At 38.3% G+C, this 22597-nt stretch overlaps 1 protein-coding gene across 1 annotated transcript in view; it reads left to right on the forward strand.

Annotated features, from left to right (window-relative positions):
• Positions 1-3715: 3715 nt before the first annotated feature.
• The window catches only part of GRXCR1 (glutaredoxin and cysteine rich domain containing 1), a 132872-nt gene continuing 113990 nt past the window's right edge, over positions 3716-22597 (forward strand). Inside the window, exon 1 of the mRNA XM_003794580.1 lies at positions 3716-4117. Within this exon, the coding sequence (XP_003794628.2) occupies positions 3716-4117 (402 nt within the window). The remainder of the gene's footprint in view (positions 4118-22597) is intronic.

A 22597-nucleotide genomic window follows, 5' to 3' on the forward strand; every position in this document is an offset into this window, starting at 1 on the left:
TTTTTTTTTTTTTACAGTCTTTCGCTGGGGCTTGGTTTGAACCCGCCACCTCCAGCATATGGGGTTGGCGTCCTACTCCTTTGAGCCACAGGCACCACCCTTAAAATTATTCTTAAATTTGTCATATTCTAATGCATTCTCTCTAGGCTTCAAATATATTTATTGACTGTGATCTTACTGTGTTTTGCCACAATCAAGCAAAAATTAGTTATTTTAACCAGCGGACACAAATCATAGGATACACCATCACCAGCCTTTGTGTAATTATAATTGTGTAATTGTACGTTCTGGATACCTTGTAGGCACAATTCTCTGAGGTAGAGATTGTTGTCTTCATTACCCTGATGGAAAATAGAAGAGCCAGGTGGTGAAAAGAATAGTCCTATTGAAATTGGAACCTACTGTGATTGGAACGTAGGTTGTTTTGACACCAAAATTTGCTCATGCTACAACATACTGTGTCTGACCCGAAGGGCTAGAAAAATAGAGCTGGGAAGATTAAATGGGGGAACTCGGGAAGAGAAAACTCATTGGAAGAGACACAGAATTTTTATTTTTCTCTTGATTAGGCGAATATGCATGCCTTCCTCAGTCACTATTGAAAGATCTGGCCGTCTGGACATAAAATTATAGTATTATTTTTCTTTTGCCCTTACACTAATTTCCTCATTTGGTTCTCTTGTTAGATACAAAGTCACTTACATTGTCATTTAGATATATTTGGTTTATTTGTGATAAATCAACCTATCTCCTCTCTCCGTTTCTCTCTCTATCTCTCATTCTATCTCTCTCTCTCCTTCATTTTCTGTCTCTGTCCTCTCTCTCTTTCTTGGTCTTACATAAAACACTCTATTTTGTCATGAGGGAGAGATTTTCCTTTTCTCTTTTCTCCATCTTTCTCTTCAATGTAAGTTCTATGTGAAGAAAATATTTCTAATGAAAGCTATCAATTGCGCTCACTTTTGGCAAACTATAACAGTAATGGAATATGGCTTTTCCACTTGGAACAATAAGAAGCGTTGAAAATGGGGAATAGAAGCATATTTGCTTTTACTGCACTTGCTTTCCTGTGATTCGCAGATACGCATTTTTTATGAACTGAAGGCTGTGGCGACCCCGTGTTTAGCGAGTCTATTGCTGCCACTTTCCCAATAGCATGTGCTCGGGGAGGAGTCACTTATTACAGGTGAGCAGGTGGTTTCTGGAGGTGGACTCTAATCCCAGTGAAGATATTGTGAACATTGTTGAAGCGACCACAAAAAATTTAGACTAGTACATAACCGTAGATGATACAGCCAGTAGCAGGGCTCCATAGAACTGAAAGTTCAGCTGTAGGTAAAGTGCTTGAAACAGTCTTACAAGCTACAGAGAAATCTTTCAGGAAAGGAAGAATCAATCAATCAGCATGGCACACGGCATCATTGTCTTATTTTAAGAAATTGCTGCAATCACGTCATCCTTCAGCAACCCTGGTCAGTCAGCAGCCACTGACATCAAGGCAAGGCCCACCACCAGGAAAAGATTATGATTAATCATAGACTCAGAAGATCATTTAGTGATCAAGTATTCTTTGGTTACAGTATGTACACTGCTTTTTAGATGTTACTCTTTTGAACTTAATAGACTTTGATATACTATAAACATAAATTTTATGTGCACTAGAAAACCAAAGCATTCATGCATTTCACTTATTGCAATGTCTACTTCAGTGAGGTGGTCTGGAGCTGATCATACAATATCTGTGAGGTACACCTGCATTCAATGTTGGCATTGGCAAGAGTTGGTAAAATAGGCACTCATACGTGACTAGCAGAAGTGTCAGTTATGCAACACGTCTTAAAAGCAAATGGCAGTTTGCTTTAAATTTTTTAAATTTTTTACCTTATCAATTTTACCCAAAGGAATTTATGCTAAGGAACTGATCAGATATATACATGGATTTTTTGAGCAAGAATATTAAGTATAGCATTATTTATTTTTAAAATATTTAAAAAAATATTTTTTAAAAACTAATAAGTCTAGCAGTCCAGAAAGAATAAAATAAAACATGACATGAGTATTAGGAGGTTTTCAAATGCACAAGTGAAATTTATGTTTTTGAGAAATAATGATATAGAAAATGACTCACTATGATGTTGAATGAAAAAAGCAAGATATAAATAAATGGAATATGCTTTTATATGGGAGCCTATTGGTCAGATTGGTAATGATAACAATGTTAAATAACTCAAATTTCAATGTCCATTGCTCAATACAATAAAAGCTTATATTCTGCTCACAACACAATTCAGTGCAGCGTGGTGGTGGTTGGGAATTCTGCTATGACTCTGATTAGCACAGTTGTTGCTTCAGGAGTGCTCTGGGGTCCTCCAGCTGGCAGATGGGGAAGGGAGAGAAGCAGCACGCACAGAACACTGTCTTAGCTGCGTTTGTCCGTACATGACTCATTGCTTTTGCTCAGATCCCATTGGCAAAGCCAGGCACTTGTTCTCTTTCCGCTTCAGTGCAAAAAGCTACCTGATGTGGTCTTGTGAGCATCGGCGCATCTCTGCCCTACACAGAGGAAGCCAACACACAAATACACAAAGTTATTAACGTCTCCAGTGAGAATAGTAATGACTTTGACTTACAACTTTGTGCCATTGGATATTTTCCAAATGTTCTAAAATAAATATAAATTAGGTTTGTAACCAGATATAAATGACAAACAGTGACAGCTGGAAGTGCGGCGTGTGACTCAGACTCTCGTCCTCCCTCTGAAGTGCAGCCGGCTCGGGGCACTCACTGTACACGTCTCAAAATGACCTTCTCTCTCCAGGTTCCTCAGGCGCTTGCCAAAGTGATAGAAAGTAGCCTGAGCACGGCTTCCGGAGGGCCCTTCTCTATGCATGGGTGATTTGGATATAATATTTATTGGTGCTGATCGGCTGGATTACTCTGGCTGATCTGGCTGGACTGGAGGATTTTCCATTCCTAGCTCACCGTTCCATATGTTTTGTTTCCAAAACCTTCCCCTCTGTTGAAGAGAACAAGTGCTTTTCTAGAAGCAGAAAGGGGAATGCAGCAAAGCAAAACCTTTCTCTTTTCAGAGTCTGCTAAAATTGATTCTTCAGCAAAACTCCCTGAACATGAGGACGTTGTGCTGTAAATTCCTCTTAAGGCCATGCAGTTACAGTCTCACCAGTGATGTGATGAGAACTGATGCTGATGGCTCTCTGCAGGCCTGCAGCAAGCCCACTGTCCTTTGGAAAGATCACTGAGTGAGAGTCAAAGAAGAAATAAGCCCTGGGGAGACTCTCTGGCTCGTCCTAACCTACACACCTGATCCTCCTGGGGCCTCTGCCCTCTACTCTGGACCAGCAGTCCGGAGACGTCTCTGCTGCCCGGACCCTTTCAACACTCACCACTGGCCGCAAAGTCTATCTTTTATTTTCTGGCCCACTCTTATTTTCTCCTCCTCAGGCCACTGTCTTGCACTTGTCCTGTTAAAGAGTCCACCGTGACCGTTTTAATATTTAAAGGTTGGGATCATTTTGCAGGTTTTAGTTTAAAGGTAACCATAGCACGCACACACACATCCATTATTAACAGCAGAGACGCACTGCAGGTCCTTGGGAATCTTCTTTCCTCTCGATGTGAGTTTCACAGGCGCTGCTGCTGACACCGCAGCGTGGAAAGTGCGGCCACAGCAGAGCCGGAATGCTGTGAGCCGTTCATGTGGGTGGAACGGATCATGCTCAAAAGGGAGATGAAACCCGAAAGCGACAGGCCACGCAAAGTCCGGTTTCGGATCGCGTCGTCCCACAGTGGGCGAGTTCTGAAGGAGGTGTATGAAGACGGGCAGCCGCCGGGCTCGCTGGACTCCGAATGTGCCAGTATCTGTGGGGTGGACGGGCTGAGCGATTCTGATGGACAGCAGAATGGCCACGTAGGGTCGGAAGGTGATGAGCACGAGAACGACCAGGATAACCTACTAATGTTAGCAAGGGCCGCCAGCGAGAAAGTTTTTGGTACAAGAAGAGTCAACATTTTAAGCAAAAATGGCACAGTCCGAGGCGTAAAGTACAAAGTGAGCGCCGGCCAGGCTCTGTTTAACAATTTGACCAAAGTGCTCCAGGTAAGTCTTTGCACTTTGCTTCTCCTGAGCTCTGTCACTGACTCACTTCTGGGAAGGTTTTTAGTTCTCCCATTTAAGCAAGCCTCTTTTATTCATGGGTCCTACATACTTCATGAGACACTCCTCTGTCTCAGATACCGTCTCAACAGCCATGCATTAAAAAACAGGGCCGTTATGCCTGGAAAGCTAGACCGACATCTCAAAGCTAAATTGCTAACGAAGAGCTCGTCTTTCAGTGTGTGATAACTAAAACAATTTATCTACTTCTTTGCCAAGAAAAAAAAAAAAAAAAGACAGGCTGTAGTATTCAAAGCATTTGAGTGAAACTTAGAAGCTAATTTCTGGTTTATCACTCTGAAACCCCAGCGTAACATTTACCATCACTTGAATCTGTGTGTATTTACAGCAGTAAAGGTGGAGGACTTGCTTTCAGGGAGGGTGGATTCAACTGGAATGTTATAAAGAGATAAAATCTGACTCTGACTTCCTCCCATTCCCGAGAGGGCTGCTGGGTTTGATCTGAAGTCCATTTCTTGGTTAATTTGCCCATTAGAACTCCAGCCTGACATCAGATTTTATAGTGATTAGCCTTTAAAATGGCTTAAGGCCTTAAGTTAGCCCTTAAAATGTGATTGGTTCTATAGAGTAATACAGGAATATATTATTCAGGTCCCGGGGCCTTTGATAATGATGTAATGTCAGCACAAGTTTTTGCCTGGAAGCATTGGTAAAATGGTCTTTTATTTTTTGGTTAAAAATAGACCTCATTATTTCAGGAATAGAATTCGTAATCACTATCATTAAGGTAGCACACCAATATTTTTCCTTGTAATTCCATTTTATATTATTCTCAATATTTAAGTATAATGATCTCTTGTATGAATTATTTAATGCCTCTGCATTATATAAGAATGTGAGAGTGATGAAGAGAAAGGATTTAAATACAGGTACTTGGCTAACTTTTATTTAAAAGCAAGTAGTTTAAAATGTCACATCATGAGGAATTTTTTAAAAAAGCAAATTAACCAATTAGTTTTAGTTGAAGGATAAAAAGAATAGAGAACGAAGGTTCTTTTTATATATAGAAGAACTTACCTATGACAAATTTTACAGAGTAGGGGAGGAGATGGGACTAAAAATCAGAAACTGATGATTGTTTCACTAGGTTGGAAACAATCTCGTATAAATTTCTAGAGATATGATTATTAGTTGAAGATAATCTTAGAGGTCACTGAGTTTCACCAAATGCAGAAATTATTATTGTCAAGGATTTTTTTTTATAACCACTGACTTTTAAAGTATTTACATTCATGATTATTAAGTTAGCTTGCCATCTTTCAAATTGCTGCATGATTTGAAGGCTTGCTCACAACATGCCGCACCACAGCTAGTACTTTACTTCGCAATTGTTTATTCACATCTTCCAAAAACCTGTTGTTTATGGGTAAATTCTGATATCTTCAGAACTTACAAGAGAAAAACTATTCTTCCTCCTATGCATTTACCCTAATACTACTCTAAATCCACAAATAGAGGAAATTTCAAAGTCAAAATGCTAACATAGATTAGATTATAATATCTACTCTCATATTTTTTTCTATGCATAATACCATAATCCACTTTTTGATAAAAATATCCAATGAAGCTAATGAAACTGTCTCTTTGTAATAATTTAACCCCATTCCATTCCCTCCATTGTAGTTATTAGCAGAAGTCCCTCAAGGTCTTTGATATTTGTTTTTTTTTTTTAGCATCTGGTAAGAAAATTATCAATTATAATATGGGTGGAATACTCAGCATATTATAAGGTATTCACACATTTTAGCCATCATCAGTGGATCATGTGAATGGTCTCTGATCCCTTCAGGACAAAACAAGCTCCTTTAATATAATAAAATAGTAATATGATTATTATTAGATTTGGATCAGGGCTGCCATTTTCACTCTTCCCAGGAGGTCCATTCCCATCATTATATGAATGGCACTCCTTAGACTCATACAATAAAGTCTACCAAAAATTATGGTTTAGTGCTCATTACTTTTTAAGGGATGTGTATATGTCATATGGGGTGATGTATGTCTTAGGCATATGTCTTAGGATGACTAAGTCAGTTCCCACAGGCATCCCACAGAGCAGTAGCACAGAAGCCCCCAGCAGCTAAAAGCAGAAGTTACCATTCAATTCCTCCCATACTCAGGACCATATATAACTCCCTCTTTGGAGATATATTCTCTATATCCCTTGCAAAGTAAGCAGTACATTTGACTGGGTGTAACTAACTTAGCCATTTCCCTCGGGGAAGGAATAGTGAGCCGTCATAACGTGGATATTCAATTAAGGTTCCAGTGCATGGCCAATCTTATTGAAGCAAGGAACTGTGATTGAAGACACAGTGAGATTTTTCTTCTCCTTTTACATTTTAAAATCTTAAAGCACTCAACCTGAAACCTGAGAGGAAACCTTGAGTATTAAAAAAAAAATCTTCAAAAGATCCTGGAAATCACTCGCTTCCTCTCTGTTAGTTTCCTCTTCTGTTATTCCCATATCGTACAACATTGGCACGGGCCTTGCAAAAATTCCATCTGCACAAAGACTGGTCCTTGAAATTATTTGCTTTAAAACATTTTTACTTCTCAACACACTTACTTACAAAGTTGTCTATGGAAAGGATATCCGAATCAATTTCCATTTCATTTGTCAATTAATTTACCCTAGAAAATCCTGAGTAACTGAGGGTATGACGTATTATTCAAGGTTGTTAAAGGGAATGCTGATCCATGACGCATAGAGCTAAAGGTCACCTGGGTCTTGTAAATTGGTGAATTGCTCAAACATCTCTAGCTGGTCCAGACTACAGCTCTTCAGGTCCAGGTGGTTGAATTTTGTTGAATTTTGTTGAATTGACCTCAGGGGAGGTCAATTTGGAAATCTAAATATCTAGAATCTTGCTGTGACTGTGGCCTGGAATTTATTAGAAGTTATTTAGGCTATTCTTACACATACTGAAGTTGGAGAATCATTAACTTAGTGTGTAAAAGGGAAATCCATTCAGTCCCAAGGCATATATATAAATATTCCTTAATATTTCTTTAATATGTAATGGGGAAAATGAAGAAAATATACATTGATCTGTGTTTTGACTAGGTCAGTTCACCTGATCTTTCCTGAGCCAAAGATGAGCAAAGGCTCTCCTGACAGCCATGGCTCCTATTGATATCCTTATGTATTGGTTTATTTGAGGACAGGCCCATCAATTTTCCTAGTACACTCTGCTGTAGGTATTCTGTTTTAATTCTCTTTAAGAAATTCTTCTCTCAGGATATCTGTACCTAGATAAGTGATTTTATTCCTTATTGCTTAAAAATTCACTTTCTTTATAATATTAGCCACTGTTGCTGTATACTAGGCAAATTATAAAACTGCTGTGTAGCTCATACCACTCATTACCCAGTTTGTATGATTGGATTTGAGATATACCTTGCTCTCAGCAGCAATGTACTCCTAAAGTCTCTCAGGGTGGGTCAGTTATGCAGAGTAATTAAGGCCATTAATTTTTGCTAATTCATTCTTATGGGATTAAATTTCAGTCATTAATCTTTCCTTATCTTATCCTCAAACTGTGTGAGTATACTGTTAGAATATGCTACTGGAATTTCCACAATTTTAATTCCTTCTCCTTCCCCTAACTTAAAGTTAGTATATTAGAGAAAATAGGTGTAAAGAAGAAAGGTAATTACAACACATACTACCTGTATAATTGGGCGTCTCCTTTCTAAGAACTCAAATTAAACATATAAACTTTGTCTATGAATGTGCATGCATACTCCTGGCTTCTGTAGTTATATTTAGAAATGTTCTAATATTTCAAGACAAATTAAAACAATAATATGTGGAACAATTTACATTTTGCACAAGGCTTTCACATATATTATTTTATTTATTGTACCCCAAATTTTGTAAAGTATGTAGGAATATTATTATGATGCCTGTTTAAGTGTCAGAGAAATCAAGTGTCTGGCCCAAAGTGAGTTATATAACTCTGCCTTTTGCTATTTTGGCTTTTATCATTTTAAAAAGTATAATACTATATGCAAAAATTCTCAAATTTACCTTTTGAATGTCAGAATGACACATGTGAACATTGATAAGACTAAATATACCGTGATATAATATAATCTGGTCTTTTGAAATTTCAGCATTTGGCTAGCAGGTTTAAAAAATATGATTTATTGACTGAACTTCATCTAGGGAAGGTTTTCTGCAGAGTTAAATCACCTCTATTTAGCTTTGCATTGGATTTAAAAAAATTATATCATTTCTATAACACATTTGTTTGAATTATCATGAGATTGCAGAAGTTGACACTTGAAGAAGGTAACTTGGTTACCTCAAGTAAGGTTGGTGCTTCCCATTGTTCACTAACTCAAGATGGATGGTATTAATGGAAGTTTCTGGCAGTAATTTATTGTCCATCTCTAGCTCAATGACTAACTCTGAAGAATAATACTTCAAAGAAACCAACTCTTGGTGACTGCCAGTGGTTTATTTAGACCACTCTGGAAAGCAACAACCATAGTAAACCAACATTCAGTGCATACTGAATGCCAGGCACTGCCCACACTGTTTATGTGTGTTGACATACTTATTCCTCACAGCAGCCCCATGAGGTAGCTTCATTATTGATCAATTATTAAAATTTGAATTTCTTTCCTATATAAGAAATATTAAGTTGTAGGATTTAAAATGTTATTTATCCAGAGATATTAGTAGACAATGTTCTAGCAAAATAAACATTTATTAATGGAAACATTGAGTTTTTAGCTACCAGAAAGTGGGTAAAGAAGCTCTAGGATTTTTAATACAATTACAAATAATGCCACAAATCACACTCAGAGTAAGTGACTTTTAATCCAAAAAGCAGGAAAGGAAAAGTACCAAAGATGAGTTAGTGTTACTGATATGCTATTTATGTCCAATTAGAGAATTATAGGCTGTTAGAATTTAGAGTTCTATGACCCCTTCCCATATACCAACCCTTTGACATTCTAGGTCACAGCATTAGGCAGAGATACTGAGTAGGATCTCAATAAATGTTCTTTCAACATCCAGGAAAACATGACCTCACCAAAAGAACTAAACAAAGCCCGGGTGACCACTCCTGGAGGGATGAAGATATGTGAACTTTCAGACAGAAAATTCAAAATAGCTGTTCTGAAGAAGCTCAATGAACTTCAGTGCAACACAGTGAAAGAATTCAGAAGCCTATCAGAGAAATTTAACACAGACATTGAAATAATAAAAAAAAACCAAGCAGATATTCTAAAGGTGAAAAGTTCAATTGACAAGCTGAAAAATGCAACAGAGTCTCTCAACTGCAGAATTGATAAAGTGGAAGAAAAAATAAGTGAGCTTGAAGAAAGGCTATATGAAAATACTCAGTCAGAAGAGAAAAAGGAAAAAAGAATAAAAAAGAATGAAGCACGCCTACAAGATCTAGAAAATAACCTCAGAATGTCAGATCTAAGAGTTATTGTTCTTAAAGAGTAGGTAAAAAGAGAGAATGGGGTGAAAAGTTTATTCAAAAAAATAACAGAGAACTTTCCAAACCTAGAGAAAGATATCCATATTCAGGTACAAGATCATAGAATAGCAGCAGATTTAATCCAAATAAGAGTAATTAAAAGCATTTAGCAATCACACTTCTAAAGATCACACATAAGGAAAGGATCCTTACTGCAACAAGGGAAGAAAGGAAAAACAGGACATTTCACCAATATGTCTGGCAGACTTCTCAGTGTAAACCTTAAAGCCCAGCAAAGTTACTTGATAAATTCAAACAGAAAAAATTCTTAACTGTAGAATAGTATATGCTACAAAAATATTCTTTAGATATAAAGGAGAAATAGAAGGATGATCCCAGACAAACAAAAGGTGAGGGATTTCCTTAACAGCAGACCTGTCCTAAAAGAAATGCTAATAGGAATATTTTAATCTGAAAGAAAAGATATCAATGAACAATAAAAAATAATCCAAAAGTAAAGACTCACTTGTAACAGATAAACACAGAGTACTCTATCACTGTAATCGTGGTATGTAAACCACTTATATCTTGAGAATAAAGATGAAAGACAAACTTAGCAAAAACAATAATCAGGGGTAGTGCCCGTAGCTCAGTAGGTAGGGCGCTGGCCACATACACCCAGGCTGGTGGGTTCAAACCCAGACTGGGCCAGCTAAAACAACAATGACTACTGCAATAAAAAAAATAGCAAGCATTGTGGTGGGCACCTGTAGTCCCGGCTACTTGGGAGGCTGAGGCAAGAGAGGCAAATTCTTAAGCCCAAATTCTGAGGCTAACGCAAATTCTTAAACCCAAGAATTTGAGGTTGCTGTGAGCTGTGACACCACGGCACACTACCCAGGGTGACAGATTGAGACTCTTTCTCCAAGAAAAAAAAAAATCAGAACAACTTTTAAAGAGATAGATAGTATGACAAGATATAAATAGAAACAACAAAACATTAAAAAGCAAAGGTAGTAGTAAGATGTTTTTTTGCAAGCCTCATGTAACCTTAACTCAAAAACCTACAGCAGATACACAATAAAATGAAAATCAAGAAATTAAAACATATTACTAGAGAAATAACTTTTACACAAACGAAGATAAGAAGGAAAGAAGAAAGAGAGAACAACAAAGCAACCAGCAATTAAATAACAACACAGCAGCAGTAAATCATTATCTATTGGTAATAACATTGAATGTAAGTGGACGAAATTAAAAGACATAGAATGACTGAGTGGATTTTGAAAAAAACCAAACATTAAGAAACTCATTTCACCTATAAAGATTCACATAGAGTGAAAATGAAGGGATCAAAAAAGATACTCCTTTCAAATAAAAAAAAGAAAAGAGGAGTAGCTATGCTTACTTCAGATAAAATAGATCTCAAGACAAAAACTATAAAAGGAGATAAAGAAGATTATTTGTTATTATTGACAATAACAAAATGGTCAATACAGCAAGAGGATATAACAATTATAACTATTTATGCACCCAACATTGGAGCACTCAACTATATAAAGCAAACAGTATCAGAGCTAAAGAGAGAAACCCTAGTACAATACCAGTACATGCTGCAACACTGCACTTCAGTATTGGACAGATCATCCAAACAGAAAATCAACAAAGAAACAGTGGATTTAATCTTCACTATAGACCAAATGGCCCTAATATTTATTTACAGAATATTTCCTTCAATGGTCGCAGAATACTCATTCTTTTCACCTCATGTAAAAAAAAAAAAAAAAAAATAGACCATATGTTAAGCCATAAAACAAATCATAAAAAATTCAAAAACTTGAAATTACATCAAGTATTTTCTCTGACCATAAGAAAACAAAATCAGAAATCAACAACAAGAACTGTGGAAAATATACAAATATATGTAAATTAAATAATATGTTCCCCAATGACCAGTGGGTCAATGAGGAGATTAAGAAGAAAATTAAAATATTTCTTCAAACAAATAAAAAGACACAATATACCCAAACATATGGGATATAGAAAGTTTAGAGCAATAGAAGCCTACATCAAAAAAGTAGAAAATTTCAAATAAATAACCTAATCATGCCTTTAAAGCAGTAAAGTAAGAGCCAACAAATCCCCAAGTTAATAGAAGAAAAGAACTAATAAAAATTAGAGGAGAAACAAATGAAATGAGACAAAAATGAAAAAAGATCAACAAGATGAAATTTTTTAAAAAAGAAAATTGACATTTAGTCAGACTAAAGAAAAAGAGATGAAAATAAAATCAAATCAGATATAAAAAGGAGACAGTAGAAGTGATACTAAAGACATTCAAAAGATCATTGGAGACTACGAGGAGCTATTCACCAGTAAATTGGAAAACACAGGAGAAACATATAAATTCCTATACACATACAAGCTACCAAGACTGAACCAGGAGAACTTCAAAACCTGAATAGACCAATAATAAGTAACAAGACGGAAGCAGTAATGACACACCTCCCATTAGAGAAAAGCTCGAGGCCCAATAGCTTTACTGCCAAATTCTACCAAGTATTCAAAGAAGAACTGATATCAATTCTATTCAAACTATTTGAAAAAATTGAGAAAGAAGGAATATACTCAAATTCCTCTTATAAGGCCAGTATCACTCTGATACAAAACCCAGAAAAAGACACAACAAAAAAGAAAATATAGGCTAACATCTCTGATGAACATAGATGCAAAAATCTCAACAAAATACCAGCGAACTGAATTCAACTATGCATTAATCACCATAATCAAGTGGGATTCATCCCTGGGGTGCAAGAATGGTTCAACATATGCAAATCAACCAATGTGATAGATATATCAACAGAACAAAAAACAAAACCCATATGATCCTTTCAACTGATGCTGAAAAAGCATTTGAAAAAATTCAACATCCCTTAATAATACAAAGTCTCAATAAAACTAGGTATTGATGAAACTTACCTCAACATGATAAAAACCATATCTGGGAGAGAGCCATAGCTAGTATCATCTGGAAGGGGGAAAAGTGGAAAGCCTTTCCTCTAAAACCTGGAACAGGACAAGGATGTCTACTTTTACCACTGTTACTCCACACATTACTGGAAGTTCTAGCTAGAGCAATCAGACTAAAGAGAGAAATAAAGGGCATCTACATTGGAAAGGGAGAAGTTATATCATCCTTATGTTCAGATGACATAATTTTATATTCAGAGAAACCTACAGCCCCCACCAAAAAAACCCCTCTTTTGAAAAAGAGAGTATGTATAAATAAATTCAGAAAAGTTGCAAGACACGAAATCAACATACAAAATTCAGTAGTAGTTCTATATGCCAACAGGGAATAATCTGGAAAGAAACCAAGCAAGTAATTTCATTTACAATGGCTGCAAATAAGATAAGACATCTAGGAATAAATTTAACCAAATAAATGAAAGATCTGTGCAATGAAAACTATAAAACACTGATGAAAGAAATTGAAAGACACCCCAAAGTGGAAAGATAGTTCATGATCAAGAACTGGAATAATCAATATTGTTAAAATGTTCATACTATCCCCCAAAATCCACAGATTTAATGAAATACCCCCAAAATACCAATGGAATTCCTCACAGAAATAGAAAAACATAATCCTGAAATTTATGTGGAACCACAAATGACTGAGAATAGTAAAAGCCATTCTGAGCTAAAAGAACCAAGCTGGAGGAATCATATTATCTGACTTCAAATTATACCACAGAGCTATAGTCAACAAAACAGCATGGTATTGAAGTCAAAATAGACATGTAGACCAATGGAATAAAATAGAGAATCCAGAAACAAATCCATACATCTATAGTGAAGTCATTTTTGACAAAGCTGCCAAGGACATACACTGAGGAAAGGAGAGTCTCTTAAATAAATGGATATCCTTAAATAAACTGGATATCCTTATGCAGAACAATGAACCTAGGCACCTATTTCTCCCCATCTCCCCAAATCAAACCAAAATGAATTCAAGCCTTAATTTTCAGATCTGAAACTATGAAACTACTATAAGAATACTTTGGGGAAATGCTCCAGGACATTGGTCTGGGCAAGGATTTTTTGAGTAATACCTCAAAAGCACAGACAATCAAAAAAATGGACAAGTGGGATTATACCAAGCTAAAATGCTTCTGTGCAGCAAAGGAACCAGTCAACAAAGTGAAGAGACAGAATGGGAGAAAATATTTGCAAGCTCCCAATCTGACAACAGATTAATAACTAGAATATGTAAGTAGCTCAAACAACTCAATAGGAAAATATCAAATGATTCAATTAAAAATGGACAAAAGATCTGAGCAAACATTTCTCAAAAGAAGATATACACATAGCTAACAGGTATATGAAAAATGGCTCAATATTATTAGTCATGGGTAATGAAAATTAAAACTACAGTGAGACATTATCTCATCCCAGTTAAAATGTCTTTTTCCAAAAGACAGGTGCTGGCAAAGATGCAGAGAAAAAGGAACTCTCACACACTGTTGGTGGGGATGGAAATTAGGGCAACCACTATAGAGTATAATATGGAGTTTCCTCAAAAAACTAAAAGTAGAACTATCTATGACCCAGCAATCCCACTGTTAGGTATATATCCAAAAGGAAAAAATAAGTATATGAAAAAGTTATCTACACTCCCATTTATTGCTACAATATTCACAATAGCCAAGATTTGGAATCAACCTAAGTTTCTATCATGGGATGAATGGATAAAAAAATTGTCCTACATATACACAATGGAATATTATTAACCCCCAAAAGGGAATGAGATCCTGGCATTTGTATGGATGGAAGCGGAGAACATTGTGTTAAGTGAAATAAGCCAAGCACAAAAAGACAAATTTTGCATGTACTCACGAGTAAGTGGGAACTAAAAATTGAAACGATTGCTCTTATGGGGACAAAGAGTAGGATGATGGTTACACAGAGGCTGGGACGGGTAGGGGGGAGTTAGGCAGTTACGTGGGGGAAGACTAATGGGTACAAACATGCAGTTAGATAGATAGTATAAAGAATGGTTGATAGCACAATAAAGTGATTTTACCCATGTAGGTTCACAGTATACTTTAAAACAAGTAAAAAACTAGAATTGGAATGTTCCTAACCAAAGAAATGTTAAATGCTTAAGGTAATGGATATTAAAAACTTCTTTGATTATTACACATTCTATGTCTGTATCAAAACATCACAGTTACCCCTTAGATATATACAACTATTACATACCCATAGTAACTAAAAATTAAAAAAAAATTAAGTTAACAAAAAGAAAATCATGATTAGCAGCTGCTCACACTATAAGGCACTTTCGTCTGCCAGTCCCCAGAGATGTCTCCTATGTGCAAACCCCTCCTTTATGGAGATCATAACTGACATACAGTCAGCTGAATATATTCAAAGTGCACAATTTGGCAAGTTGTGTCCTAGGTATGTACCTGTAAAACCATTACCACAATCAAGATAAACGGACAAATCCATCCCTTCTCTCTCTCTCTCTTTTTTTTTTTTTTTTTTGAGACAGAGCCTCAAGCTATCTCCCTGGGTAGAGTGCTGTGGCTTCACAGCTCACAGCAACCTCCAACTCCTGGGCTGAAGCGAGTCTCCTGCCTCAGCCTCCCAAGTAGCTGGGACCACAGGCGCCCGCCACAACGCCCGGCTATTTTTTGGTTGCAGCTGTCATTGTTGTTTAGTGGGCCCCGGCTGGATTTGAACCCGCCACCTTAGGTGTATGTGGCTGGCGCCTTAGCCACTTGAGCCACAGGTGCCGAGCCATGACAAACATCCCTTCTCAAAATTATGTTTTCCCTTTTTATTTCCTTCTGCGCATCCCATTCCTCTCTGCTCTCCTCATCCACTATCACTCTAGGCTACTGTACATCGCTAGGATTTTATATCAATAAGATAGCAACATGTGCTCTTTGTTAATACGGTTTTTTTCATGCAGCATGCTTATTTTGACAGGCATTATGTATTCATGTATAGTTTATTTCTTTTTATTGCTGGGTAGTATATCTCTGTATGAATATATATAATTTGTTTCTTTGTGAACCTTTTTTTTTTTTTTTTTTGATATTTGGGTTGTTTCCTGCTTTTGACTATTACAAATAAAGCTTGATAAGCATTCATGTAAACAAAAAAGTTCTTTGTTTGAGTTAATGAATTAAGGGATATTCTCTTAATCAGAGGTTCTTTACCTCTTTTCCATCTCCTTTGGGTTTGGGGATGTTCCGTATTGGATGGGACTGGAGTTTTCCTGGTGAAGTGCTGCTTGCTCCATCCTATTCCTTCTCTTGTGGGTAATCTTCAATATTCCTTTGGTAATTCATTAGGCAAAATATATGTTTGATTATGGAAAGAATAAAATCCAATTCCTGCCTTCATGGAATAGTCAGTAAGTGTGCTGTAAATGGCTGTGTAAAGCAATTTCTGACCGAATCCTGATATCCTGTTATGAATTTGACCTTGATTCCCATCCCCAGAGGATTCTCTCTGTTTTCTTGTTGGCCTTGTCACCTCTGCTACCTGTTCTTCTTTTCTTCAGGGGTGATATTTTTCCTTTTTTTAGTCTTTCTCTTATTAGACCATCATTTTATTGGATATATATATTTTTAGCTTTCTCTTGCTTGCTTTCTAATTTAGGACCAAGAACTGAAGGCTACTCTGTGTAATTAATGACACCTATCTTGATCCAACAAGTCTCCAGGAGTCAACAACAGTGACTCTGACCATAGCACTGCCTTCTCCAAATTCTATTAATCTTATTAAAACTTGCTGTCTTTAGTTCATTGACTCTCTAAGTTGGAATATCTCTCCTTCTCTATTTGTCAAAACCCTGGTATCACTGTGACATTTTAATTTGTGGAAACTTCATTTTAATTGCTCGAGCTTAATCCTATGAATCTGTCTGGACTTTAACTTTAGAACAACATGCTGAGCAAACCCACAGATGCCACAAAATGACTTGAAATTGCTTAATGAGCTCTTATGGGTGGCCCACGGTTACCACATAATTAGGGAATTAGCACCTGATGTTTCCAAACTTTAAAAAAGCAATATAACAGCAGGACACGACAAACACTATTTTGGTGGTTTGCTCATGCTGGCAGTTTCTGATATTTTCTCTGGAAGCCAGTATTTTACATTTTATATGAAAGTAATATAAACATTTAGTGGTCTATAAACTGGCATGCTGATATAAATATATCAATCCCTCAATCATTATTGCCTGGAAGAGCTTTACAATTTTACAAACAAAATTATAAATAAAATATCATTCAGAAATTTTTCAATGAAGGGCATTTTATTTATTGCACAAATCTGTAGAATTATGATTTGAGATCTCTTTGCTCCATTTTATTTTTCTAATAATTCATTCTCATTTAGTTGCTGGCAAATTTATGTGTTAGAATACTTCACCAGGAGAGAAAAAATAGATATATATTCTGTGCAACCCACCCCTACAGTTAATAAAGTAAATAATTGTATTCTTTATTAATTCCTAAGTAGCAAAGTTGACTGTGAAAGAATGAAGTTGCTCCTCTCTTATAACTTTTGTGTAATTAATGGCGGGGAATTAAAGATCTTCACTGAAAACTCTGTATAAACTTGACTAGTCCACAAACAGGGTAGAGTCGTGAAAGCCAAGGTGTTGATTTGCATGAGATAGTTGTTAGAAGCGAGGGCTTTAGGGAATGGTGCTACCACAGGTCAGTGGAAAGAATCTGGAGAGAGTCAGGGGACCAGACTGGTGGAGACTAAGGAGGGCATCATAGTTAGGAAGGAGACGGGAGTTGGACGGGCTGTGACCTGAGGCTGGAGGGTCTAGAGACTGGGGAGGGTCTTCGTGGATTAGAGCAGGGTCAGCAGGGAGGGGCGGCTGGGCAACACAGTTCCCAAGCGCCCCTGAACCAGCCCAGGCAGCACAGCCGCTCTCTTTCCCTGATGTTACCTTCGGTGTGGAGGTTCACGGCCCTTCACAGCTGTCAGCACAATGCCTGTGGGACGTCCGGCAGCAGTGGTACCCTCCTTTGGCCTGAGATTTGGCTCAACCCCTTCCAATTATCCCAAGTAAACAGCCCTATGTTCAGGCACCCAAGACTCGTGATTTCCTCCAGAAGTAAATGGCCAAGTCTTTGGCATGCGAATTTACCATGCTGGTTATGTGCAGATAAAGCCTACAGGGTTTGCATTTAGGAAGGACTGGACAACGATTACCCTTCACCTCGTATATCCATTTCCTATTGCTGCGGAACTAATTGCCAGCAACTTAGAGGCTGCAAACAATACAAATGTATTACTTTACAGTTATGGAGTTCAGAAACTTAAATGAGTATTATGGGACTACAATCGAGGTGTTGGGGTGGATGCTATTTGTCTCAAGGCTTCACAGGATAATTCATTCCTCCAGCTTGGCTCATGTCCCCCTCATTAATCCCTACTTCTGTTAGGACACCTTCTCTAGCTCTCTGGCTTCCCTCTATCCCTTTCAAACACTGAGTCCACCCAAATAATCCAGGATAATCTTCCTAGCCCAACATCCTTAGTACAATTGGATCTGCGAAGTCCCTATTGCCATATAGGGTACCAGGAGGTGGGGATTAGGATGGGAGCATTTGAGGCAGCCATTATTCTGCCTCCTGCACTTGGCATTAAACTTACATTGTCCATAAGACGACTAGGGCTGTGTAGGAGACAAAATCATCGGCTCCCCTTTCTCTTTTTCCCCTGTGGTAGCATCAGACACTGATACCCCTTTGCCACAGCTGCCTGAGGGCAGAGTGGACTTCTGCAGTGTTGACTTCAGTTTGGGCAACATGATTTCCTTTGGCCAGTGGGACATGCACACAGAGAGGCTTGAATCGTGGGTGCACGGTCGTGTGTATCCTCTTTCACCCTATCAGGACCAGACAGACATGCCCCTGGAGGCCCAATAGTCCTAGGACTGGTCCTGGAACAGACCCCCCAGCCCTGCCTGGATCAGACAGATGCCTGCTGACCCCTAGACTCCTCCTGATTCAGCAATAAATGCTTAATGGTGTATTCCACCAGTTTGGGGAGGTTTTTAAAGCAGCAGGTGCAAACAGGTACAAGTTCCCAGATACTGAATATTTGGCAAATAACGATCTTCATATTTTCCTCCCAAGCTTGGCCTCTTATCCATGAAACAAACACTGTCCAGTCATTTAGCAGATGCTTAAATCATCTCCATGCTAACTCTGCCAAGGTCTAATCCAACCTGTGGCAGGTACTTCTCAGGGCAAGGGATTCAGTGGGTTTTCGATGGGGCAAAGTTCTAAGTCCTCTCATTACCCTGTGGGTATTGAACCTACTGAAACTGATAAGGCTAGAACAGAGTGACAGCCTTCTGTGACCAACATCAATAGTGTTGTGATGACGGTTTGAGATTTATTTAAATATCTTTTCTTGGTGATAAGATTCATGAAGTTAAAATTTTTAGTCATGTAAATATCTATTTTTCATTTAATATAATAATCTTTTGATGGGTTTCCTTCTGTCTTTGTATATCAGACCCTTTGTTCCACAAAGTTTAATTTTATTATGTTAGTCCTGACTGTTAAAATCTTCATGCCCTCGGGTCCTGTATCTCACTATACCTTAGTACCTTACTGAGTCAGTGGAGTACAGTTTTGATCATGGCAAATTATCAGAATGCAGTAGTGCCAAGTGACTAAAAAGAAATAAATTTAAAGAAAATTAAGCATCCTTAATGAAGTGACAAAATTTTTTTTAGTAAATATTAGAAATCCATAAATTTAAACCAGTGGTTTTGAGGAAACAGGAGAAAAACATGGAAAGAGGAAAGAGAGAAATGACTCGAAGTGGTTGTAAGACAGACCACAGCAGCCCCAGAGTGACCCAGGACTCTTACTGTGCCAGAAACTTTGTTCGGGAAGGAAGTCACTTGTCCCCAACGATTTATGAATCCTAATTCTCATAATCTGAGGGTAATCCCTATTCTCTCTGGGAAACACATAGCTTGTTGTCATGGCAGAGTGTTGAGTTAATTGAGTCATAATCCACAGCGCTGGGCTTCTAGAACTCAAGCAGTTTTATTTGCAATGCAAAGGCAACAACAGGAGCCTGAAGGCTGAAGATTTGCCTCTCTGAATGTCTCGTGCTTCTAATGCTGGTTTGGGAGATACAGTTACGCACATTTTTCATTTAAAAGAAATATTAGAGACTCTGTTACAAGGATAGGCTGGATGTGATGGCTCACACCTGTAATCTTAGTACCCTTGGAGGCTGAGGTGGGAGAATCTCTTAACCTTAGGAGTTCGAGACCAGCCTGAGCAAAAGCGACCCCCTGTCTCTACTAAGAATAGAAAAGCTAAGGCAAGAGGATCGCTTGAATCTGAGTTGGAGGTTGCTGTGAGTGATGATGCCACAGCACACTACTCAGGGTGACAGCTTGAGACTCTGTCTCAAAAACAAACAAACAAAAAAAGAGTGAGATGTCATTGCTACTAAAAATAGAAAAATTACCGGGGTGTGGTGGCAGTCACCGATAGTCTCAGCTACTTGGGAGGCTGAGGCAGGAGGATTGTTTGAGTTCAGGAATTTGAGGCTGCTGTGAGCTAGGCTGATGCCACTGTACTCAAATCTGGGCCATAGAGCAAGACGCTGTCTGAAAAAAAAATCTATTACAAGAATAACACAAATCAATCACCCTTTACTTAGAATACCATCTCCCTTTCTAATTCACAGAGCACCAAGTAATGGGTGACACAGCTTTTACAGATTTCACTTTTTCCCTAAGATTGTTCTTACTTTGGCATGCTCCAAGGCCCGTGTTTCCTGCCTGAGTTACTCAATTACAAGTAGTCTTGCTCAAGGAGTGCTTTTTATATTCCTAGGAAAGATTGCTGGACCTGAAATTGTACCCTTACAGAAATGACTTGGTGGTGAGAGTTTGTGAGAACTGAAACAGACCTAAAGCTTGTGTTGGAAATTAGATCCTTTCCTCTGTCAATCTAAAAGAAAGAGGCGAAGGCACAGAGTATAATTTAAAGAGTTTACTTGAGCCAAAATGAAGACAGCTGCTTGGAAGACTCAGACCCAAGAAATCTTAGATATTGGCTTCCTTTGGCCTTTGTTACAAGTTTTTAAAGACAAAAAAAAAAAAAAAAAAATGAAAGTGAAAGGAGAGGGACAAGGAGTGGGCTGATACTCGGTTGTTTGTCAGAAGTTTTCAGTGATTTGTGGGATTGACATTGACTAGTGATGGGCTCCGCATTGCTAAGCTATCAGGTGTAGGATTTGGTGCACAGTGTGGCTTTATTAGGTTAATTAGTAGCTGCTTGTGGCAATAGCAAGCAGCTTCAACAGATGGACAGGTAGCTCAGAGGAGGGAGGGAGGGCATCATTCTGTTCCTGCCACTCATTTAAAGGCTCCAAGGGCCTGATCATTTGAAAGGGCTCATGGTTCTCAGATAAAAGTTTTTTCTTTCCTACCTCCCTCTCTTGGACGTGTAAATGTGATGGACGACCAACTCCTGCAGGGAACATCATTTAACTTGATTTCTGTAAATCAGTTTAAAAGTAGCTGTTGGTTCCCATTTGTAGGAGTGGAAAGCAAGCTCTATATTACTCAGGATCCTTTCCCCACTCGTGATTGGCAAGATATGCGAATTTGCAGGGGGTCAGAAATCCTGGAGAGGTCCTTGCGCATGGATCTTGGAGGACCCATCTTTGTCAATGCTTCTTCAGCCCACGATGCCACACTGATGCTGCAGCCACCTCCCAAGGGCCTGCACAGGTGTCTGGCCTCACGATGCTTAACTTTCACTTCTCCCAAGTCTTGGGACTACCCAATCCCATTGCTGTTATGTCTAGACACTTGAAAATATACCTCCGTCAATTAGTCCCAGAAATGAAAGACCCATGTTGTAGGAATCAAAGCTCCGCTCTTCTTTGTGAGATGAAAAAGAGAAAAATATTATTATTTTGTAGTGTCTTAAGTGATGATTGTCCTCATTTTCCTTCCCTGAATATAAGAGCACATTCTCTGCCTGGTTTAGATGCAGTCTACCATTTCCTGATTGTGTATTCCAGGGCAATCTACTTAACTCTGTAACCCCTAGTTTCTTCATTGGTAATTATATTGCTTCTTCTGATGAAATAAATGAATTATTTGTAAGGCATTTTGCACCAGACTTGGCACATTATACATGTTTCATAAATGTTATTATCTTAATTATCCATCACTAAACTAATTGTGAACAAGTACCACGAAGCACTCCACTAGGCAAAGAGGGTGCAGAGATGAATAAAATATGATTTTTTGCACTCAGAGGATCTAATTTGTTCTATTAATACAAATACTCAGAAGTTCACTGGGGAACAGAGGCAGGACATCTGATCCAACTTTGTAAATCTTATGGAAATCTTTTCACTCTAAGGCTGTCTGGGCAATCCTGGGCCACTCCTTAAAAGACACCCTGGTACTAGGAGCTTTCTTGGGAGAGCTAGCTTCCCTTTGAAAACATCTCTGCTGCTGCCTGTAAAGTGGGCCAAGTGCCTCACAGACCTATTTTCCTGAGGCCAGTTCCTCTGTTGGCTTGGCTTTGGCCCCTGCCCGGGCCTTTGTCTTGGATTCCCTGATTTTAACCTCCCATGTCTACTCGGCCAACTGCTTGCCAGCCTGACGCTGCTGCTCTTGGCTCCACACCGATGAGCTTCACCAGCCACCCACATGCCTCGTGTCTGAGTATTCCTCCGTAACACCTGTCATCCTGAAAGCTGCGCCCGCTCCTTCTCCTTCCGGGTGGAGGCAGAATCAGTTCCGCCTTTACTGATGGCCCGGATTGATCTTTAATGCCTTTCTATGCTAATCCAGGGTAGTATTTGTATCTCTGTGGGATGTCTTCTGCTCTAAGCAGCAGGATGGACTGCCAGACATGGC

Source organism: Otolemur garnettii, unplaced genomic scaffold, assembly GCF_000181295.1.
Source record: "Otolemur garnettii isolate 467f Iridium unplaced genomic scaffold, OtoGar3 scaffold00083, whole genome shotgun sequence".
Classification (NCBI taxonomy): Eukaryota; Metazoa; Chordata; class Mammalia; order Primates; family Galagidae; genus Otolemur; species Otolemur garnettii.